At 35.7% G+C, this 25,535-nt stretch overlaps 1 protein-coding gene and 2 non-coding genes across 3 annotated transcripts in view; 1 reads left to right on the forward strand and 2 right to left on the reverse strand.

Annotated features, from left to right (window-relative positions):
- IL1RAPL1 (interleukin 1 receptor accessory protein like 1) overlaps positions 1–25,535 on the forward strand; it is a 654,536-nt gene that overhangs the window by 119,590 nt on the left and 509,411 nt on the right. The window contains exon 4 of the mRNA XM_042973937.1: positions 1,312–1,465. Within this exon, the coding sequence (XP_042829871.1) occupies positions 1,312–1,465 (154 nt within the window). The remainder of the gene's footprint in view (positions 1–1,311; positions 1,466–25,535) is intronic.
- Positions 23,566–23,635, reverse strand: LOC122235616. The gene has a single exon (XR_006213657.1). It is a non-coding gene; the product is annotated as a small nucleolar RNA U2-30 (small nucleolar RNA).
- Positions 23,809–23,888, reverse strand: LOC122235617. Its single transcript, XR_006213658.1, has one exon. It is a non-coding gene; the product is annotated as a small nucleolar RNA U2-19 (small nucleolar RNA).

Raw genomic sequence — 25,535 nt, forward strand, 5'->3', positions numbered from 1 at the left:
GCTTTCCACAAGCAGATCCTTAGCAAGCCCTAATGATTACTTCAAAGGGGAGACTATTAGGGAAGTTTGACCCAAAGTCTCTGAGAACAAATGTTTGTCTAGTAGTCATATGTGTATATTCACCTTCTATACATGTACACACACACACACACACACACACACTCACACACACACAGTATTTAAAATGGCTGGCCTCACATTGGTCCTTTAGTCATGTTTCCACCAACACCCCAATTACTGTGACCTTAAGCTGTAAAGACTGTCACTAGTGGAGTGATGGGAGGAGATGCATTATACATGAAACTTAAAAGTCTTGCAGTAATCCAGATTATTTTCCCATACTCAAGGCAACATATATTTCATGTATTCGATGTATATATAGCTTCTGCAATTATGACAGTTTATGCAACTAATATGAGTATGTAAGATGTATATTTTGGTCTGAAATAACTGGAATAACTAAAATATATACAAAGGCATTGATCCACATAATCAAAATGATAGCCTGCAAAAAGTTGATGTGGCAATAAATTTTTTTCAGAAATAATACTACCTGTGAACAGTGTCCAAGGGCTTAAAGCTACTTTTATCCTCATTGCCTTGATTTTGAATCTGGCTAGTGGAAATGGATTTCTGGCAAAAAGAGAAAGCTCCTGAGCCAACATCATTATAATCCTAAGCTTAATTTAGAGACCATAATTTGGTAGACCCACCAACAATGAAAATAGATATTTATAGTACTGTAAAGACCTTGTATATGAATGTTGGCCATTTCTTTCACGGATTATAGGATGTACATGTTATGAAGAGACTGAATTATTTCTAAATGTTGTATTAAAAGATTTAAAAGATTGAAATAGAAGCATTTTCCTCTACAGAATTAATTTTTCTACTTCACACTAAAATAGTATATTTTCTATTTTATGTTATTAGTATCAAGATGGTTAATTACATAGTTAGCAAATAAAGAGTATTTACTTCTAAAAATGATGTTTGTAGTTATCTTAATTGAGTGTCTTTTTTCTTATATCTTCTAAATCAATGTATACCTGATTTAGGGACATTAATCTTTGAAGGTAATAAAGTGACTCTTGCTAAAAGAAAAAAAAAAAGAACAAAAAAACAGCTTTCAAATTGAGGTACCTGATTTCCCAGAGATGTGGAGAAGATATGAAAATTCTTAGAATTAATTACAAACTTTTCAGCCCTTTAAAATATAACATTAGAAGCTTTTGGTTTAGCTATTTAGAATACTTTTCTCTATTTTTCAGTTATTTTACTTACCACAGAAATTTTGTGTTTTCCATGCAGGAATGCAGGACAAAAACATGGAGGCCAAGTATTGTGTTCAAAAGAGGTACACTGCTTATAAGAGAAGTCAGGGAAGATGACATTGGAAATTACACCTGTGAATTAAAATATGGAGGCTTTGTTGTGAGAAGAACTACTGAATTAACTGTTACAGGTAATCACAGTCTTCAGTATTTCATGTGCAAGTAATGAAGTTGAGTTTTTATGCTACTTATTGGTTTTTTCAAATCTGTGCACTGAAAGAAGTACTTAACCAAATGCTAAGTGGACTCCTGTAGGTGACATTTATTCCTGCTTGCTTTTAAATCATCTTGTGCTGAAATGCATTTGAAAGGTTAAAGAAAATATGCTTAGGGAATTATAGAAATGTTAGCTTTTGAAAGTACTTGAAATAATGAGTTTACAATTTCAGAAAATTATGCTTATATTTTGTAATGGTATCATTTTTTGGAAACATTTTCCCAAGTGTTAAAATAGAATACATGAAATCTATCTCTGTCTTCCTGTCTTGCTCCAAATCAGAAAATTTACTATTTTCTTCACGTATCGCTCTATAAATCTGATGTATGTGTTCTCATGAACTTGAAAATAACATAATTTCAGGTGTAATAATTGAATAATTATATGAGATGCAGCAATTGGTGTCATTCCTCTCTCTGGTTGCTAAGACAGAAGGACATGAGCACAAGATTTAGAACTCTGTAATCATGAGTCTGCAACTCCCTGGTCTCATGACCATATTGGAATCACCAAAACCTTCACCGTATCAGTTTCTACATGTACCAAATGGCAATTATAAAACTTGCCTTGCTTATTTCATAGGGTTTTTGCAAGGATCTAATGAGGTAAGGTATGTGAAATCAGTTTGCATAATATAGAATTATATCCAAATGTGCATTTTGGTCATTTTATGTCATGTAATATATTATCTTCATGCCTTTTTTTTTTACTTGATAGTTTACTTCTCTAAAAGTGGTCCCAAGAGAAAAAACAGGGGAAAACAAGAGCAATATTAGGAGTTAAAGAAATTATTCTCATCTTGTTTAGAAAGGTTCTTCTTGGTAACTTTTTGTACAATCATATTTATGAAACATATAGAAATAAGTGTACAAGGGATATTATATACTTTTAAGAGATTTTCATGTGTTCATTGATTCACTTAGTATAGTTTTCGTATATGAAGAGCGCTTAGTGGTAGCGACCTTCATCTTATAATCATTGCCTTTTCTTTCGTATCTTGAGATTATCATATATTTTGACTTAAAAACTGTAATTCAATTTATAAAATTCATTTGATGAATATTAATTATTCTAATCTAAATAAAATTTTACTTAAATAAATCAGGTGCTCTTTGGTAATGCCTTTGGTAAACATTAGGCCTAGTAAATAACTGACACTTGCAATATATGATATATTTAAATAGTAAACACACATTCACTCTTGTATTATGTATGAATGGTATGCATGGGTATAATCTATAACTAGTTTGGTTTTCAGTTTTGCTGTGTTTAATAGGTCTTTGTAGAGAAAATTACAATTAACACTTTATCTTCCTGTCTGTTTAATGGAAGAGTGAAAAACGTAACTGTTTATACTTGGGTTTTCTTTACAATAGATATTGAGGTTTTATTTATTTTTTGCTTTCAATCTATACTGAAGTAGATTTTCCAAGAGTAAGTATAGAGACAAGGAATTTGAAAATATAATGAAAAAACATCTATTCCCTAAAGAATGTCGAATATACTTCTAGTCTTTATTCTTTGGATTATAGAACTCATCCTTGGTAAACACATCTCTTCCCTTTCTAGAAACATTAGGACGCCAAACCACTATTTAGAAAGAGGTGATTAAAAAAAAAATCTCAGAGACTGGAAACTGGGTCCCAAATGGTGCAATCACTTAAATGAGGCTATTTTGTATAACCAGTAATAGAATCATTTTCTCCTAAATGCTACTCAGGGCTACTATATTTTCCTAACTCTATTTCTCCAAAAATATCTTGTCTTTACTTGAAAAGAGTGAGTAGTTATTCTGTATTATCCAAGAGGAAGTAGATAAAAGTTTTAATGGAAGTTTTCATTCAACTCATAATCCTGAATACCTCTCATTTAAGTGGCCTTACCTGTGACATTGATTTGGGTAAAAAAATATAAAGCCAAGTTTGCCTATATATGAAGTTTTGGATGAATGGGGGAGTTGCATGACCTATAATTAAAATAGTATGTATTAAAATGCATCTTTTATTAAAATAAAAGTCTATGACTTTTATATAAAAATGTTTTTTATAGCATTGCTTTAGTGTGACACCATAGCACATTTACTTTGCCTGTAACCAAATTAAAGAATGATTCTTAGAACCCAAATTATATCTGTCACTAAAGCAGCAAAGGTGGGCTGTTCTCTGGATCATAATTAACCAGTGTTTTGTAGCTTGATTTTCTGCAAATCATGATTATATTGTACTTGGTGTAAATATTATGCACAGCATGATATCATTTAATTTTAGTGCATCTGCATTAGCTGATGATAAGCAAATATTTTGAAGTGTTTTAGAACATGCTTCTTTAAAATAAGAAAGAATCCTGCATGTGAAGCAGAAAGGAAATTTCTAGTTTCATAAGGTGGCTAAATGTGCAGGCAATATTGTGAATTTTTTTTTTAATGTTTTATTTACTTTTGGCGGGGTGGAGAGTATGAGGGGGGGAGGGGCAGAGAGAGAGGGAGACGTGGAATCCCAAGCAGGCTCCAGGTTCTGAGCTGTCAGCACAGAGCCCGACACAGGGCTCGAACTCACGGACTACGAGATCATGACCTGAGCCGAAGTCAGATGCTTAACTGACTGAGCCACCCAGGTGCCCCAATATTAGGAGATCTTTCACTTATTAAAAGTGCGTGTGTCTACTTAAGTGAAGTAGTGCTTCAGGAAAACAGACCACAGGGATAAAATAATAAACCTGCTTATCACTTTGGGTATACTTTCAACATTATTATTTTGTTAAATTCAAGGTGTTTTTAGCATCAGTCTGTATCGTCTACGCTCTTCTGTAAGCCTCAGCCACACTGAAGTTTTTACTGTTCTCCAAATATCCTCCCTCTGAGCCCCTCTACCTGGTGCGCTCCCTCTGGAATGCTTTTTCTTACGCGTTGTCACGGAGCTGATTCTTACCCTTTCTTCAGGGCACAACTCACAGGTTCCCTTTGTTTTGAGGCCCGTCGTTCTTCATGCCTTCATAGCACTTTTAGAATCCCCACTGCAGCCCTTACCCATTGCACTGTAACTGTTGACACTCCTGTTCTTCCACAACAACATGAGCTACTTACAAAGGGATGTCTTCTTTTTAATAAGCATTTTATTTGAGACCAGTTTTACATTTACAGGAAAATTATAAAGACATTAGAGAGAGATCCTATATACCCTACATCCAGTTGATGTAGGATTAAGAGGTGGGGTGGAGGGGATTAAGGAGTGCACTTGTCATGATGAGCACAGGGTGATGTATGGAACTGTTGAATTACTGCATTGTGCACCTGAAAGGAATATAATGCTGTATGTTAACTAACTGGAATTAAAATAAAAACCTTATTTTTTTTAAATCCATCCATGTTATTTCATTTATCTGTCATTGATTTATTACTTTTATGCTATAATATTCTGTTACATGAATATCTCCCAGTTTATTGATAGGGCTGTTTTCATATTTTTTTAATGTAAGTGATATTATCATTAACCATCTCCTAAGCGCGTGCACACACACACACACGCACGCTGTTCATTTTGCCTAATAGTAGGCATTTATGTAGAATTTTTACCTAGGAGTGGATTAGCTTATTCAGAGTGTGTATGTTTTTAAATGTACTAGATATTGCTTGGATTGCTTTGGTAATGGGCCAACCCAACTAAATGAAGTGAGAGGAGGAAGGGAGTAGTACTCCAAAGAAAAGTTGAGGTGCCCAAAGAAGGGGAAAAATATTCAAGGAATATAAAGAGGAGATGTCCAGTACTTCTAAAGAGTATGATTTCTTAAACATTGTAAAATGTGGTTTGATATTCATAAAAATCCATTTTCCGTACTTCAATATTGCTAAATAAAAATGTGAAAATGTTCAAATTTGTTTTCATATAAATTTCTATATCTGAGGATTCCTTATACTAAACTCTAACTCATACTCAGACCGTAGCTTTGACACTGATCCCCTGCCCGATTATTTGCGAGGATGGGGAAAATGTGTCCAGAGACGGTCCATAATAGACCTAGTAATTCCAAAATAATTTCGACCAGCTTGGCTCTTTGTACAATAGTCCCTATTTAGATTTAAAAAATACAGACGTAAGTTATGATACGTTGTTTTGAATTTGTTACATCTGAGGAAAAAATTACACACTATATAGATTTTTTTTCCTAGAAGTATTGATTAAATTATATGATATTCCCTTTCGTCTCGTTAATACTTATTTTTTCTTCTGGCTGAAACATTTTTCTGGAGGTTTTAGAAGAAAGATTAAGAACAAAATAACACCATGTTTCCAGCAAAAAAATCTGAAATGAGTCAGACTAGTAGAAAAGCCGTTTAATATGTAGGGCTAGATCATTAAGTGAAGTACTGGTTAAAAAAATGGATTGTTACATCAGGAAAAGAAATTCCCAACAAAATGCAGTAGTCAGCAAAAACAGAGAAGTGAAGAAGAGAATACTGACTTGAAAAAAAAACACAAAAAGAATGAAGTGACTGCTACAAGGATGTGATGGTTTTAGTAGCATTTTTATACTTGGTTTAACATTTTTAACAGAGTTAATGTAGCAATATATTTAAACTACTTCCCAATCAACCAGAGGTTGAAGATATGCTCTCAAAAAGTACATCTTCCTCCTCTTTTTATAGATGAGGAAGCTGAGGCAAAGAAAGGTTAAGTGGCTTTATCACAAAGCATCATGCTGAGAAATTTAGGAGTAAAATTTAATTTCCTGAACTTCAGTTTATGATTTACTCTACTGGATAATTAATAGACAGGCGTTGTATTTTTCATATGAGCTCTGCTGATCACTATGAAAGATTTATCATTTAAGTTCAACTGAAACACATTTTATTATGAGTCCTTTAATTCTTCTGTTACTGATGTAATTAAATGGTGCTTCTGTAGTGAAGCCCAGGGGCGCTCAGTGATTCCTTTTATTTATTTTTCCTTAACAAACAGTTCCTTTTATCTTCCCTTTTAAACATCTATTTTTACTGACACATTTCATAGCCTCATGTGTGCTCTACTGACTGTAACCTAACAAGAACTGATGAAATGGATAACACGAATTGATAAATTCCAGACTTGACTTTGTGTGTTCAGTAATCAGTGTGCTAGGACTTATGCCCACAACAACCATCACATATATTATTTTTTATAAAATGAATCATATTACAGATAGTCTTAGCTGTTTTTCTGCCATATTTTGCAACTCAAAAATCATTTAGATTAATTCAGAGTTTTGAATTCAAAGAGGTTAAAGCTGATCAATATAGTGAAACTGAGTTTAATCATTTTGGCAGTCCAATCCTGATGTGGATTTCAGTACCTAGAGCAAAAGACCTCTCTTATGAGTATTTTCTAATGATAACTCTGCTGACACTAATTACCTTCATTTATTGTTTGATCTCTCACTATATTGAGTGAATTGCCAAAATGTATTAATCAAGCAAATATTTAATGTCAAGGCATGGTAACTTTGAATAAAAAGTATGATGTTTTTACTCTTAAGCAGAAAATGTTGTAAGATATTTTAAAATATATCAATAGTAAATTTGGGATGTGCCATTTCTAGCCATGGGGAAAATAAGGCTTTATTCCTTTGGATAATTTCCATCAATATAAGCAATAATAAACATTAGTAATCACAATAGTTAATGCTGTTTACTATATGCCAGGATCTGTGCTAAGTTCTTATTTATAATTATTCATTGAATCCACATAACCTCAATTTACTCACCCTTAAAAACTTTTCAGGTGCTTTCTATGCACCGGCTATTCTAGATTTTATAAATTACACTTGAAAAGCATTCGTTTTTTTCGTTGCTCACTGAGTGGCCTCCAGCCAGGGCCTCAAATGAGCCTGGGTCAGGATAGCATTTAAAAAAAACAGAAACAAAAACAAAAAACAAAGCCATATGACATCCCTAAGAATGTCAAATACTAGAATCCATAGATACAGGTTATAAATTAGCCATGCCTAAAAGGATGAGTGACATTTTAAAACCTTAAAAGAATGATGCCATTTTTGGTTCTGTGTGAGAGTGTCCATATTAAGAATGCTCAATCAGCAGTACAACCTACCCCATATCTATGTTTTGATTTGATTGAATGTTATGGCCTACTTTTTGGTGTTGTATTGTTGCCTGACATAGTTTATCAGCAAGAGCTAGCCTTTGATTTCTTGCTGCTTTTGAAAGCACTGGATTTGCAGTGTACTAGAATGTTTTCATTATGATGACCTTACCAGTGCAATCCTTTGGACTGCTTGGCTATGAGAAATGGTACAGTCTTCCTGTCCCCAGCCATCCCTCTGGCCTGATCCCAGTATGAGAGCTGTACAGCTCCTGGCCTTGCAGACCACTAGCCAAACTCATACCTACCTCATTGGGAAAGAAACAGATACTTTTTCTTTGACTCCTAACCATATGGCAGTCACCATGCAGAATGATTTATAGGCTTTATTATCTACATTTTACCAAGGATGCAATTCAAAGTACATGAATTTATAATTTTAAATACAAATCATCATCATCTTTTCTAATGAAGTTCCATTCTTTTATTTGCTCGAAGAGCTGACCAATAAATATTCTTTCATAGAATGGTTAGCTTAGAGGTTAATTAGAGAAACGTCTGGAACTGCGCTGTCCGATACAGTGGACATTAGCAACATGTGATTATTGAGCACTTGAAATGTGACTAGACTGGACTTAACTGTGCTGTAAGGATAAAATATATACCAGATTTCAAAGACTTTGTATGAGAAAATAATGCACAATATATAATTTGTAACTTTGTATTGATTACATATTGAAGTTATAATATTTGGTTAAATACAAAATATTACTAAATTAATTTTACCTATTTTTACTTTTTAAAATGTAGCCACTACAAAACTGTTAATTTTATACGTCACTTGCTTTATATTGGTATTGGACAGCACTGCTCTAGAACGTGAATGTGATTGCTGTCTTGAAAAGTGTAAGGGGAAGGCACAGGACCCAGAACCTTGGGTGTAGTTCCATTGGTGGCTGTGTCACTCATGAGCTAAAAGACCTTGGCCAAATCACCTGACTTCACTAAGTGTAGTCGTAATGTTGAGACCGTGAATACCCACTCACAGTGCTATAGTAAGGAGTAAATTAGCCGAAACATGTGAAAGCAGGCTATAAAGAAATGTAGAAATGGAAGTGTCCACTATCATGATTTGGTCTGATCTGTGAATCTTTACCTTTGCTTGTTTTAATTAGTGGAATGTTAATATTTATAATCCTAACCCAGTATTTCAAATGACATTATCATCAATACAAATCACTGAGTAGTACTCATTGATCACTAAGGAGTGGTTTATATGTGTGGAGAAATCTCAAAAAGGTCATGATCTCACAGTTTGTGGGTTCAAGCCCCATGTTGGGTCTCTGCTGACAGCTCAGAGCCTGGATCCTGCTTCAGATTCTGTGTCTCCCTCTTTCTCTCTGCCACACCCCTGCTCACACACACTCTCTGTCTCATCAATAAATAAACATTTAAAAAAATTAAAAAAAGAGAATTGGGAAAATTCACAAGAATGAAAAAGCAACTAGAAGTTGTTGCACTAAAAATACATCAAGTAAAGGTTTCAGCATGATTTAGAAGGTTTTATTTTTTTAATTGTTTACTGCTACATGACAGTATGTTTACATTTTCCACATATCCTTTCTACTTAAGTGAGGAGATTCAATTTATAGCTCTATGAATTTAGCATTTGACAGTGGTTCCTAGACAACTCATTGCTCAATACTGGGAGAGATTGCTGGTGCTATCTTCTTTGGAGGTCCTTAAAATAAGATAGATTTGGAGCACATGGGTGGCTCAGTCGGTTCAGCGTCGGACTCCTGATTTCATCTCGGGCCATGATCTCACAGCCTCGTGGGTTTGAGCCCCACATCGGGCTCTGTGCTGATGGTGTGGAACCTGCTTGGGATTCTCTCCCCCCACCACTCTCTCTCTGCCCCTCCTCCACTTGCACTGTCTCTGTCTCTCTCAAAATAAATAAATAAACTTTTAAGAAAAATATGATCAGTTCCCCTCTGAGGTATGTGTAGGCATAGACAAGCTGGAGGAAGGTCATGGAGACTCTAGTGATTTTTCATTATGCTCATTATTTTAGTACTCACATTTTCCAAAGATATTTTATGGTTTAAAAACCAGGAAGCAATTAAGAAAATCAAAATATTAGGGTTTGATATGACAACCTAATAATTACATAATGAGATTTTTGAATGATGAAGGTTTATTGTCAAAAGGTTTTAACTATTTGGAAGAGCTTTTATTATCTTCACACTCTGAACAGGTCCACTAGGTATACAGTATTCCAGGGTTCTAACTTGTCTCTCCTACAATTTTGAAGTCTCTTTCTTGGTAAAATCAAGAGGTAACTCTTCAAAGTAACTTGCAATTGATGTGGACATTGTGTAATACATATTTAAAAGAATTTTCAGAACTACCTATGAGAAAACCACATAGAAATAGAATTGGTTTTATTCATGTCAAAATATATGGCTTTTGCATAAGAGGAATTAATGTTTTCATTTCTTAAAATGCTTGACCAAAGCTTTTAGTCATTATGTTAGCATCTGTTGTTCCATCTGGAAGACCTAAAAAATCCAATGAATTATAAATGGACAGTTCAACATGAATATGCAAATTAAAGACATTTTATGAATTCTATGTAAGATGTAAGAAATAGTTTACTCTGTGCCTTAACTAGAAGATCTTACTATATATTTCTTGATCATCTGTTGGGTTCAGCCTTGGGTTCTACTCCCAATATATCAACTATGACTTCTTGGAATATAAACACCACAGATTCATTATGAATTTCATAGACTTTATTTCAAATGATACAGTATAATTTGCTTATCAGGGAAATAAAAAAAATACAAATTAACATGTAAGAAGTATTATTTTATTTATTTATTTATTTATTTATTTATTTATTTTAATTTATTTTTTTTTTAATTTACATCCAAGTTTGTTAGCATATAGTGCAACAATGATTTCAGGAATAGATTCCTTCATGCCCCTTACTCATTTACCCCATCCCGCCTCCCACACCCCCTCCAGGAACCCTCTGTTTGTTCTCCATATTTAAGAGTCTCTTATGTTTTGTCCCCCTCCCTGTTTTTATATTATTTTTGCTTCCCTTCCCATATGTTCATCTGTTTTGTCTCTTAAAGTTAAGAGGTATTATTTTAAATATAGAAGTACTATCAGTAGTCACTCCTGTGTTGTGGTGTCAACAGAAAATTATGGAATTTTTAATGAGTGCTTACTGTTAATGTTCCCTTAGAAAATTATGCTGTTTTCCATAATGTCATCTCTTGAAGGACACATTTGCTTTATTCACTAAACCTTGACACATACTCTAAATATGAATATAAATGCTACTGTTTCTATGCCCTGCTTTCTAAGTCTTGTGATTTCTAATATTTGTTTAAAATGTTTAGTTTTCAATATATCACTTAGGATTGCAAAGTACATACTGAGCTTTTTTTTTTTTAATTGAGGTTTGCTTTGTCAAATTAAGGATGAAAGAATGACGCTGAAACATATGTCCTTTTTTTTTAAAAATGTAAAAATGCATTTTAAACTTTTTAAGTGAAACCATGGCTTCTGAATGTCACGAACATGTCATGTTTCTTTTATGCATCAACTTTTATGAGTCCCCGATTAAAAATATAACCTGAAAACAGAATGTTTCTACTTAGATATTGTTGCTATGGTGCTATTTAGCTAATCATATAACCCTTTCAGAATAATGAAACCAATAGCACTTGTCAACACCAAACATGAAGGATGGGAGTGAAATAGCAGAGATGTGAAAAACATCCATTAACATGAAAGCAATATGTTATGGGGCAGCAAAGAGGTAGTAGGCTATTCACTGTTTACTGGTTGGCTATGACATTGCTAAAATTAGATTAAAGCAAAAAAGCTTAGTACAAATGTAATGAAATAGTTTTGATGATATTTTCCATTTGGGGTATATAATTAGATCCTTTTATATTAATCTAATTTCTCTCTGAGTTAAATAAACTGAATAGTCTTGACCTACCTTTTTTATATGCTTTTTTTATTCAACAAAATCATTTGATAAACATTTTGTAAGAAATACAGTTACACTCAGAGCAACAATTGTGTACGTATACAAGCTACTTACACTGTATAAATGAATGTGCTCTATGGTTGTAAGATCTGCATTTATTATTTTAAATAAAGTTAGAAGTTATAGAGAATTTCTACGCTGGTACCATTCAATGTATAGATTGGAAATAACAGAGTCAAGAGGTTCTTTACCCCAAATACTTAGAGAAGTGCTGTTTTTGATGGCAGACAAGAGGCTGAAACAAAGGTAAGACAGTGAGTTTGAAGAAGAGGTAACAGATCTGAAATATACCTAGGTGTATCTCACATAATACGATTAGTTGTTACATGTGAGTATTCGTGGAGTGGGGGCCTGGTTTTTGTCTGGAGGATTTGAATTTTGAGGGATTTCAAGATGAGCCTGTTTGAAGAGGAGTATATTAGGTGGTTTTTGTTTGTTTTACTCCAAGTAACTAGTGACTTAAGTAACAAAGACATACATTATGTTTTCTTTTTTAACATTTTATTTTATTTTTTAAGACACAGAGAGGGATAGAGCACAATTAAGGGAGGGTCAGAGAGAGAGGGAGACACAGAATCCAAAGCAGGCTCCAGGTTCTGAGCTATCAGCACAGAGCCCAACCTGGGGTTTGAACCCATGAAAGCGAAATGATGAGCTGAGCTGAAGTCAGACACTTAACCGACTGAGCCACCCAGATGCCCCATGTATTATGTTCTATAACAAGAATTCCAGAAGTAGATAAGGCCCAGGACTGGTAATTCAGCAGCTACAATGACATTATCAGGTACAGTTGTTGTTTTTTTTTTTTTTTTTTCCTTTTTTGTCTTTCCTCTCTGCCATTCTCTGCAAATGACTTGACCTCTTAGCCTGGCTTCACAAATGGCATCATGTGTAGACCCTGTATCTACAGACAAAGAATTGGTCCATATTGTATTCCCTAAATAAGAGCAAGGTCCGTTTTTCCAGAAGCTCCCAGAGCACACTTCCAACCACCATCCTATTGTTAAAAATTGCCCATGGATAAACCAATCACTAGAAAGGGGGCCAAGATCACTGTCAATATGACTGTTTATGACCATTCAAGATTCAACCCTGCACTTAGAAGGTTCTCAGCCTCCCCATGAAGCACATGAGGACCTGTAGTAGGGTGAACAATATCAGGACAAGGATGGCAAGGAAGGTGTGTGGGGGTGGGGTGGGGGGAGGGGTGGTTTGGAGAGGCTGCTAGATTTTGTGCCCAGAAAGTAGCAGTTAAGGTTTGGTAATGTCGGACTTGAGGTATCTATGGGATATCTGTTGGCAGGTTTTAGGAGATGATTGGAAATATGGGACAGAACGGTGATAAGAATTTGGCATTAATCACACAGATGACACTTGAACCTATAACAGTGAATGGGATTATTCAGGAACAATGTATAGAGTAGAATGTTAGGTGTGAAAGGACAAAATGCTGCAAAGATAACAAAGATGTTGAGAAAAGGTGATTTTCCAGAGAAATAAAACTAGAGAGGCTGTTTTTATATGTGTGAAATACAGTTAAATAAAAAAATATGAATTTGTTTGGTGGACTTTTCCATCCTCAGAAGTTCAACTAGGATCCCACATTTCTAATTCATAGGAATCCTAACATTTCCATGGTTTTTGTCTGTTTAATTTAGAAACATCTGTAATGACCTGTTACTCTTACTCAAATCATTCCTCGTCATTGATTAAAGTCCAATTTAGTCTGAGAATTTGGTTTTGTTTGGCTCTACTCTGGTGTATAACCACATTCCTAGAAGATTATGGCAGAGGATTTCAGCAATTCTCCTGTAGTAGTGGTTAAGTCTTCCACTTGACTGCAGTTCTTGGAGTCACAGTTACCAATATACGTGAAGCTCTGTGATATAAATGTATCAAGTATCCCATTAATTGGAATCTAAGATAGATTTTCATATACATGTTTCTGTACTTTGCCAAACAGTCCTGGGTGGGAAAGAGTCTCCTTTCCTTCATATAGTTTGAGCTCTTGCTGGACAGCAGCTGCTCAGTCCACAACTGTAGTTACCCCTTGATCGATGCAGGGATTAGGGGCAGGGCTTCATATGTAGTCACAAATTTACCTGTCATGTTTGTGCGTTTTTTGTTAATTGAATTTCTTTGGTAAAAACAGTCTGGAGTCAAGGATTTCCTTTTTACTGCTTTTTTTTTGGAGTATAATTAAAATACAGTATAATGTTAGTTTCAGGTGTATAGTGTAATGATTCAGCAATTCTATCATTGCTTGGTGCTCATCATGATAAGGTACTCTTGGTCCCCTTCACCTGTTTTACCAATTCCAGCCACCCACCTCCCCTCTGGCAACCCCAGTTTGTTGTCAGTATTTAAGATTCTGGACTTGTTGTTTATCTCGTTTTCTTTTTGTTTGTTTTGCTTCTTAAATTCCATGTGAGTTAAATCGTATGGTATTTGCATTTCTCTAATTTATTTCATTTAGTATTATACCCTGTAGGTCCATCCACATTATTGCAAATGGCAAAACCTCATTCTTGTTTATGGCTGAGTGTTACTCCATTGTGTATGTATACTACATCTCCTTTATCCATTTATCTACTGATGTACACTTGGGCTGCTTCTGTATATTGGCTGTTGTAAATAATGCTGCAGTAAACATTGGGGTGCATGTATCTTTTTGAATTAGTGTTTTCATTCTGTTTGCATAAATATCTAGTAGTGGAATTACTGGGTCATATGGTGATTCTTTGGTTGATTTTTTGAGGTCCTCCTTGCTGTTTTCCACAGTGACTGCACCAGTTTACATTACCACCAACAATATGTGAGGGTTCATTTTTTCCCACATCCTTACCAACACCTGTTTTGTTTTGTTTTGTTTTGTTTTGTTTTTTGTCTTTTTTTTTTTTTTGGCATTTTACAAACCTCCTTAATATCTGAGGTTTTTTTCAATTTAAATTCAAGTTAGTTAACATGCAGTGTAGTCCTGGCTTCAGGAGTAGAACCCAGTGATTCATCACTTACATGTAACACCCATTGCTCATCCTGAAAAGTGCCCTCCTTAATGCCCATCACCCATTTAACTCACCCCACTCCCCCCTCACCCCCATCAACCCTCAGTTTCTTCTCTGTATTTAAGAGTCTCTTATCACTGGCCTCCCTCTCTGGTTTTATCTTATTTTTCCTTCCTTTCCCCTATGTTCTTCTCTTGTGTTTCTCAAATTCCACATATAGATGAACTCATACAATATTTGTCTTTCTCTGACTTATTGATTTTAGCCTTTCTGAGAGGTGTGAAGTGATATCTCATTGTGGTTTTGATTTACATTTGTGTGGTCTGGTGATGTTGAGCATCTTTTCATCTGTCTATAGGCCATCTGAATGTCTTCTTGGGAAAAATGTCTACTCAGGTCCTCTGCCCATTTTTTAACTGGATTATTTCTATTTTTGGTGTGAGTTGTATAAGTTCTTTATATATTTTGGATATTAACTTCTTATCAGATGTATCATTTGCACGTATCTTCTCCCATTCTGTAGGCTGACCTCCTCTGCAGTCAAAAATTTGCATGTAACTTTTGACTCCCCAAAAACTTAACTACTAATAGCTTACTGTTGACCAAAAGCCTTACCAGTAATATAAATTGTCAATTAGCACATATTTTGTGTATGTATTGTATACTGTATTCCTATAATAAAGTAAGCTTGAGAAAAGAAAAGAAAATCACAAGAAGATGGGGCATCTGGGTGACTCAGTCGATTAAGCATCCGACTCTAGATTTCACCTGAGGTCATGGTCTCATGGTCATGAGATCGAGCCCCATGATGGGCTGTTTGCTGGACGTGGAGCCTGCTTAAGATTCTCTATTTCCCTCTCCCTCTGCTCCTCCCTTGCTCGCACTCTCTGTCTCTGGAAGAAAAAGAAAGAAAGAAAGAAAGAAAGAAAGAAAGAAAGAAAGACCCAAGAAGAAATATATTTATAGAACTTTAGTGTAAAAACTGTATGTACAAGTAGACCTGCGCCATTCAAACCTGTGGTGTTCATGAACTGTATACCTCCCAGCCCCTATTGCTTCTAGGTAAAGCCACATGACTAGTTCTCACCAATGAAGGGAAAGGAGGAACTGTCACTTCTGAGCCAAAGTAGTGAGGAAATAAATATTCTTTCTCCTGTTCTTACCACAGTAATTGCTTAGAGACAGAGAATGCCTAGGCCCTATTGGAGGGAAAGAGCTCTTATCTCTAAATCACATCATGGGCAAAAGCTAATCACTGACCAGAACAATTCTCATTGCATGCTTCTGTGAGTGAGAAATGACCATCATTTAAGTTAAACCACTAAAATCCTGAGGTTCACTCTTACAGCTGCTAGCTTTTATCCTAAATAACACAGGCAAATTTTGCTAATGCAAAGTCATTTGAATAAAAGATTATTGTCAAGTTATGAAAGATCTGAAAGGCAAACTGCTAAGCTGTACTCCCACTTTCCTGTCTGAATACCTCATTCTATACTTATTCTCCATCTGCTTTGCACATCCATCAGATCTCTGCATGTTCAGAGTCTACCTGTCTTTCAAGGTGCGACTCAAAAACCCATCCCCTCCAGTCAGCCTTCAGTGCTTTCCTCCTAGTTCAGGACAGTCCCTTCTTCGCTAGAGGTCAGATAGCTTCTGACGTTGTTTCTTCTATGCTTATTTGGCTGTTGGGCTATATTGACACTCTTTTTCAATGGCCTCTAACTTACTTGAGGTAAGGCTTCATCTTGTCTATTTTGGTTTTATCAGTAATTCTGCATTATTTAGTACATAGTATTAGATGATTAATGAGCAGTTTTTGAAATGTTGAATAAACAAAAGCTAAATTGGGTATGTATTTAATGAATGTATTCTAAATAATTCAGCTACATGTTATTTTAGTGTTAATCATAAACCTGTTATGTAAGTAATATTTTTACGGCTTTCAGCTTATACATAAAATAAGTTAAAATGTAACTATTTTGTTTAAAATTATTTTTATAGTCATTATTATCAAATTAATCTATAATAATCCCAATGAGCTATAATAGCGGTTGTTTTCTTCATAGTAATTCAAATGATATCATTTTCTTTTAAAGTAAGCACAATATACTTTCTTATATAGGGTCAACTGAAGTGTTTTTAAAAGCTTGTAGAGTCTGGAGGTTCATTTACTTTTTTCCCCACTATTTTTATTTCAAGTTTCTATTTAAATTCCAGTTAGTTAACATATAGTGTAATAATGGTTTCAGGAGTAGAATTTAGTGACTCATCACTTACATACAACACCCAGTGTTCATCCCAACGCATGTCCTCCTTAATGCCCATTACCCATTTAGCCCATCCCTCACCAACTTCCTTCCATCAACCCTCAGTTTGTTCTTTATCATTAACAGTGTGTTTTCTGGTTTGCCTCTCTCTTTTTATTTTCCTATGTTCATCTGTTTCGTTTCTTAAATTCCACATATGAGTGAAATCGTATGGTATTCATTTTTCTCTGACTGACTTACTTCACTTACCATAATACCCTCTAGATCCATCCATGCCATGGCAAATGGCAAGATTTCATTATTTTTTATGGCTGAGTAATATTCCATTGTGTGTGTATCTATCTAGTGTGTGTGTGTGTGTGTGTGTGTGTGTGTGTGTGTGTTTACCACATCTTTATCCATTCATCAGTCAATGGACATTTGTGCTCCTTCCATAATTTGGCTATTGTTGATAATGCTGCTGTAAACATCGGGATGTACCAATTCATTTATAAAACACATAGTAAAATAGTTTAAAGTTGGAATCTTCCAAACATAATATGAAAAAATAAATAGAATACCGAAACAGCTTGGAAGACTAATGCCAACAGAAGACATACCCCCTAAAAAGAAGAGGATAACAGAAAAATAAGTAAATACATTCGAGAAAGGAGGTAGAAAGGGAGGAGAGAGAGTGAAAAAGAAAAATATGCCTGGTCTTCTTGTAGAGGGAGTGTTTCTTAAGCATTAATCTTGGAGAGTAAGAGAGAGAGAAAGAGAGGGAAAGGGAAAGGAAGAGAGGAAGGAAGGAAGGAAGCATTTGTTACTAAGCTGTCTCTTTGCAGCATTATCTGTAAGGTGCAATATTAGAAATACTTTAAATGTTTAGAAAGTGAAAAGGAAAGGGACTTATCAATTATGTGAGGTAGTGCCATATAGTGGAAAGAGTCTGGATCAGAGCAAGGTGACGTTACATTATGGTCCTGTTTCCAACCTGGTTTAGGCCAATGTTTTTAACCCAGACTTGTATCTTAGGGAACTCCATGACTCCTTCCAGGGCTAAAGTTTTCTAATGCAATAAAACGTTTAACAGTTAACGCTATTCTGATATTTGCAAGTTTCCTGAATAGCATCTCTTCATCGTGTGGGGGAGGGCAACGCTATTCTTAAAAGAACAGAATCTCCAAAAGCCAATAAACCATTACTATTCTTTCAAGAAATGCTTATTGTGTGGATACTAATCTAAACCAGGATTTTTTTTGTTGTTCCTAAAATGATACCATGGGCAAGTTAACTATTCACAGTTACTTCCTTTAGTCTAACTCAAATTGTGATGAGAGTTGAATTATATTTAGGCACCCAGCACAGTACATAGCATGTAATAGACTCTCAAGAAAAGCTTGTTTCCTCCCTCTGGCATATAAAATATAAAAGAACAACCAAATGAAAAACTAAAAGCAGCAATAAGTTAGCTACATGTCTATCCTTGTACCGAGGGGTTGTTTGACACCAGAATGGTCACAGTCAGTTTTCATTACTGTGATACAAACCGTAATAAAATTATATTTAAAGCATTATATAAGAGAGAAAAAATCAGTTAGTATTCCCTGGTTAATTTCAGACATAATAATTATGTAAGTTGGCTGTTATTAAGTAAACATCTCTTTAATGCAGATGAAAAGAGGATTGTGCTGCTGCTGCTTATGATGATGATGAAAACTAGCCTTTATGAATGCCTTCTGTATGCATGATTATAAGTACTTTGTATATTTTATCTGATTTAAACTGTATCATACATGACATAATAGTTTAAAGTCGCCTGTTTGTTGACTGCGTTTTACTGTCTACTGCCATTTGATGGATTCTGTAGATGTACTAAGTCCATTCTTCATTTCCTTTATAAAAACCAAGTTATTATTTGTGTAATGTTCTAAGCACTATGATAAATCAAAGAATGAAATAGGCAGAGATCTCCTGGGGCAGTTGCATTGAGCAGAAGAGATAAATTATGCATGTAATAAGATGCAAAATAAAAAGTGCAGTGTGAAAGAAATGGATCATAAACAGTGGTAGGAATTCTGGGGTGGTCATAGAAAGTTTCCTGCACAAGTGGAATTTGAAGTTCTCCTTCAGGGAGAGCAAGAATTTGAATATGAAGGTGCTAAAAAAATTTTTTTAATCTGAACTTGATAAGGACTTTATTTAGATGAATTATTACAAAGAGTGGGGCAGTTGCAATAGAAGGAGGACTATTGTGATAGAGAGACCATTTTGACCATAAGACCTGCACACCTCTCAGGGATTAGGCAAAAAGACTTTTTCTTTTACATAGAGGAGAAAACAAAGCTAGCAAGAACAGGGTGTAGGGAGGTGGTGTGAACAGAAATGGCATGATGGGAAAGCAGATCAGAGAAGGTTTTACCCTGAGGCCAGCCTACACTGTGGAAGGGCTATTAAGAAATGGCTTAGTGATGGCTCAGGATGAGGGTAGGTCAAAGTTGGGGGCCTGCGGGAAGGAGAGAATCTTAACCAAATTATAGCTAACAGGCATTTTGTTCTGGCTGATCAATGGGGACAGCAGTTTAATCATTTATGAAGCAAAGATGGGAATTTGGAGGGTCTGTGTCTGGCCTTGTCATAGGTAAACAAAGGAGCATCCCTGAGTTTTATTTAAGTCATATGGGGAAGTGTGGGTTTTTATGATAAGCTGTTGCCTAGAATACAAAAGGAGGGGGAAATTTCTTAAACTTTGCTTTTTTCTAGGATCATAGGTTTTGGGTAAAATTCAACATTGTCAGCGATGTGGGAATAATGAGGATTCCCTAATGAATGAGTTGTGCATGGGAGGGGTTTCAGTTAGTCAGGAAGTCAAGATTTTGAAAGATTGCACTAATAAATAATAATAGTAATAGCACCTTATATCTGTGAACTCATTTAAATAATCGTCACAACCATCCAGTGACATGGGTACAATTATTCTCCCATTTTATAGGCAAGAAATTTGAATTCCTTAAAGGTAGGTAACTTTGTCACTGCTAGTAAGACATACATCTGGGGCTGTGACTCATAAAGCCCTGGTCTCCCAGTAGCTGACCCAACCTCTTTTCATTACTTCAAACTATTCCTTTAACCCAGAGAGAGAGAAGGGATAAAACTCCTGGAATAAGGGAGACAGGACCTACGGTGATTTTCCCATTTCCAAAAACAATGGACTCAACAAATACATATATATGAGAGACGTTATGGGACACTAAAGAAAGAAGATTGTAGAATACTAGAAAATACAAATTTGGGTACAGCAGCAGCCAATGGAACTTCACAAAAGAAAATGACAATTAGCAGGGAAGATTCTGGATGCAGAGAATAAAAAACCTCAGCTAGTCAGGACAGAAGGGGGCCTACTGCTTTGTGTGCTTTCTCTTTGTGTGGGAATGAGGATATGCGTGGACATTAGGGTCAACTTAACACTGTCATCTTTGTCGGCCCAGGTTTCCAAGCTTCATTCTGCCATGGGTGAGATTATGGCAGGCCTTGAGGTATGAGCAGTAGGTGGAAAATGCCTACTGCTTTAGTCCTTAAGAGCATCTCTGAGCTACAAATCAGGCATCCCCACTAGTACAATTTAGCCTTCCAGAGTTAAGAACAATTGCTTAATCCAACAGGCATTTACCTCTCCTTCCCTTAACCAGCTACATTTGCGTTCATTTCTACTGTTCACAAGTACCATTGTTTTTCCTAATGATTATCTTGTGATTCAGTACATTTGGTCTAATGAGCCAGGGAATACATAACACATGGTGGAAAATTTTACTGAAAATATTGGTAACTATTTTGACACGTCAAGAATTGAATGAAGTTCATGTAGAGAGCATAGTTTATATAGCAGTGCTGATTGCTACAACCAACAGAGATTTTATTGGAAATGTAATAATAAAAGCATTTAACTTCTGCTGAGCGCATTCTATGTGTCTGGACCAATGGTAAGCACCTTCACATCCTTATTTCTTTTCATCTTCCTAGGCACCTATTAGTCAGGGATATGGTTTCTGCTTTATGGATGAACAAATTAAAGTTAAAAGAATTTAATCACTATGCTCATGAGTTTGTACTTTAATCCTTAGAGCCCAGTTTTGAACCTACACCTCTTTGATTTAAAAAATCTTCTAAACTATTCTGTGAATCAATCACTCACATTTTTAAGGCTGATCAATAACAGCTCTGCTGCCTAATAGCTGTGTGACCTTGGGGAAATTATTTAACCGCTCTTTGACTCTGTTTCTTAATCTGAAAAGTGAGGGCGTCCATGTCTTCATCATAAGATCGTTGTGAAGATTAAATAAATAATATGTGTAAAGTATTTAAAAGACCTACATAGCCACCATTTTCATATACATTAGCTGTGGTTATTGATGATGATGATTGAGATGACAGTGAAACCATGTTCTTTCTTAAAAACTCAGAGTGAATAGCCACACTCAGTGTCTCAGTATGACTTTGTGTGCTCCAGCAGTAGGATTGATTATATTTGTGTACATATTCTTTGTTTCCCCATACTCTTGTACCAGCTTAATTTAAATAAAAACCACAGGGAATTAGGAGCATTGGTTTACTCAAAATTGAATTCACATGTAATTTTTTAAAACATAAATTGAGAAAACTCCTTTGTGTCTATGTTTGAACTTCTCTGACTTCCTAAAATAAAATTTAGATTCGATCTCAGAGGACAGGGTGGCATCTTTGACAACTGAATTTTAGGAAACTTAAAAAACAAACAAATGGGATTTGAAAAGCCAACATAACATTGAAGAGGAAGAACAAATCTGAAAGCCTGATACTATAGGACTTTGATACTTACTTACTCTTTGATATTTATTTACCCAGAGGAGTTGAAAACTTTTGTCCACATAAAAGCCTACACACACATCTTATACCAGCTTTATTCATAATTGCCAAAAATTGGAAGCAACCAAGACATCCCTTCAATAGGTGAGTGGATAAATAAACTGTGGTACGGTCAGATGATAGAACATTATTCAGTTCTAAAAGGAAATTAGCTATCAAGCCACGAAAATACATAGAGGAAACCTAAATGCATATTACTAAGTGAAAGAAGTCAGTTTGAAAAGGGTACATACTATATGATTCCATCTATATGATGTTTTGGAAAAGGCAAAACTATGGAGACAGTAAAAAGATCAGTGGTTGCCAGAGTTAAGGGTGGGGAGCTAGAGGTGAATAGACAGAGCACAGGAGTTTTAGGGCAGTGAATACTCCCTGTATGATACTATGTTATACATTTTTTGTGTGGTTTCATATTTTTATTTAAATTCTAGTTAGTTAACATAAGCTTTGTTATACATCGGTCCAAACTGATAGGATGTATAACACCAAGAGTGAACCCTAAGCTACGCTATGGACTTCGGGTGATTATGATGTGTCAGTGTAGGTTCATGTTGTGATAAGTGTGCCACTATGGTGGGGGATGTTGTTGATGGGGAGGCCGCGCATGTGTTGAGAGAGAGGGTGTATGGGAAATCTCTGTACCTTCCTTTCAATTTTGCTGTGAGCCTAAAACTACCCTTAAAAAATAAAGTCTTTTATAGCAAAATAAGTAAAGAAATTACATATCATTGCCCTGGTGTAAAGAATCAAGATTACTAAAATGCAAGAAAAATTTACTCATATTTCCCATTTGTATGGAACATAGAGATATTAACACCGTCTTGACTTACTTGCTCCCTATGGTGGTCAGGCTGCATGGAGCCTGAGCTGAGCCTGAGTTTTCTCATCTAAAATATATGTTGATAGGTGTGCATGGTGATTAGAGATCAAACAGGTCAACAAAGAAGTAGCAGGGAAAGGACTGAGGTGCAGAAACAAGGTTCTTTCCTAGAAATTCAAAGGTAGATCGAAGTAAAAGTCACTTAAGGTTGTGATGCGTCTGAATATTGGTAGTAGTGCTATGTGCCTCAGCACAGGCTTTAAATAGCCCTTGGAGTTTGTGACAACTTTATGCTCTGATAAGTATGTATTTGTAGATAATTCAGGCTGAGTTTAAAGGTTTGCAGCAGGGGGATGAATGGATAAAGATGCAGTATGCATATACAACGGGATATTACTTAGCCATGAAAAGAATGAAATCTTGCCATGAGTAATGATGTGGATGGAACTAGGCAGTATTATGCTAAGAGAAAGAAAGCAGTCATAGAAAGACATACCGTACCATACCATACCATATGATTTCACTTATATGTGGAATTTAATAAACAAAACAAATAAGCAAAAGGGGGAAAAGAGAGAGACAAGCCAAGAAACAGACTCTTGAAAACAAACTGATTGTTACTAGAAGAGAGGTAGGTGGGGGAATGGGTTAAATAGGTGATGGGGATTAAGGAGGGCACTTGCTGTGATGAGCACCAGGTTTTGTATGAAAATGTTGACTCACTATATTGTACACCTGAACCTAATATATTGTATGTTAACTGGAATTTAAATTAAAAACTTTATTAAAATGTTGCCAACAACAACAACAACAAGAAAAAGGTTTGCAGCAGGGGTTGCATAAGATATTGTGAAAATGGTATTGAACGTGATCTTAAATATCTTATTTTTTAAAATTCTGAGTTCAGTTCAAGTGTAGAAATCTTCATAGTCACAAAGGTCAGCAGTGAAACCTTCTCATCACTGCTCAGCACTGGTGAGCGTTTCATACACACATATACCCTCCCATCTCTTTCATCCATCAGCCAGTCCTTGGTTCTCTGCTGTCACTTTTATAAACATACATGCACACACGCTCACATTCATACTCACACACTGACAATCCCAGACATAAGCCCTTATTGCTTTAAATTACTTTTACTTCTCAGAAGTATGAAGATCATGCATCAGGCAGACTGGAAGGTCTTCTGATGCTCAGATTCAGCTATTTTCATCATTGATCTACTTCACTAAGAACAGATCTCAGAGAATTAAATATTTTAAATATAAAAAATTAAACTAAATTCACTTAGGAGTCCCACTATATCCTCTGTGTAGCTATGACGTTTATTTCTTGCTGCCTTGCAGCTGAGCATAAAAGAGCAAATGGTGGCCTCTCTCTCCAGTCCATACCGACTAGAAAAATGATCACACAAACAACTACCGATTTGTGCTTGGTTAAAAAGAAAATATTTCCATTCTAGAACACAAAATGAGTAAAAACAATCTAATTCTGTTTAAGGATTATACTGATTGCTTCTGTATCTTTGAAACAAAAAAATAAGTAAGATACAATTTACACAACCACAGGTTTGAAGAAATTGGGTCCTGAATACTATGATCAGGGCATCTTTCTGTTGCCACCTGCCCTACCTCAAAACGATTCTCCACATTGTGAAAAACAGATGCTTAAAAGCCATCAGTAACTCACTCCACATTACTCAGAGTCCCAAATCTTTAGTTGGTTTATCTAACCATCAATCATTTGTCCTCACTCACACCCCATCTCCCTTACAAACTACGAGTTTGTGTTCTCGTAGTGTCAAGGCACATCTGTTTCACACACTTTTATAGTTATATATTTATTTTCAAAACTTTTTTTAACATTTATTTTTGAGAGAGAGAGACAGACAGACAGACAGAGTGTGAGCAGGGAAAGGGCAGGGGTGGGCGACACAGAATCCGAAGCAGGCTGCAGGCTCTGAGCTGTCAGCAGAGGGCCCGATGCAGGGCTCAAACCCACGAACTGTGAGATCTGACCTGAGCTGAAGTCCAACGCTTAACGAACTGAGCCACCCAGGCTCCCCTATAGTCATATATTTAAAGTAATGTCTCTCAGACTTTGATATGCATAAGAATTATGTAGAGATCTTGTAAAAATGCAGATTCTGATTCCGGCTGATGCGGTTGCTGCAGGCCCCAGACCACACACTAAGTAACAAGGGCTTAGAGTCTGTCTGCTTCTCTGGACCTGGGGACAGGATCCTCAGAGCCTGAATCACAGCAGGCCCTGAATTAACAGCCACTGAATGAATTTCAAAAGCAACAGAATCTCGACAATATAACATTTTCATTTTAAAATACAAGCAGTGCTTACAAATAACCATTTGAGAAGAACTTTGTTAACTTCCTTCCCTCCTTCTGTATCTTGGTACATCCATCTGTTCTTCCTGTCTCTTTGCCTCAAAGTTCACTGGTATCTGGAATTTCTACCCAATCCCCTGCTTTTCCTGTATTCCTTTTACACCCTGGAGGCATTTTCAATGATAGCACTTCTGAAAATAAAAAGTAAAGGAAGCCAGCATAGAGAGATGAAGAAAAATGAACCTCTGTTCTCCTCTTCAGATACCAGTTGAGTTACTTTCTCGTTTCTCCCAATCTAACCTCTTTGGACCCCATCAGACCATTTACCAAAGAATCCCAAACACATCCCTAGACTCCACTTTGGTATTGTAATGCTCAACACTGTTGTCTGTATGTTCCTCAGGAATGGAAATGAACCTTTTATCAGTCATTTATTTATAGAAAGACTTGTCTTTTAACATCTAAGTAAAGATTTGATCATGTTTTGAGCCTATAAATATATTTTTACATGCATAGTTACCCAGGG

The sequence above is a fragment of the Panthera tigris genome, chromosome X (genome assembly GCF_018350195.1).
Source record: "Panthera tigris isolate Pti1 chromosome X, P.tigris_Pti1_mat1.1, whole genome shotgun sequence".
Classification (NCBI taxonomy): domain Eukaryota; kingdom Metazoa; phylum Chordata; class Mammalia; order Carnivora; family Felidae; genus Panthera; species Panthera tigris.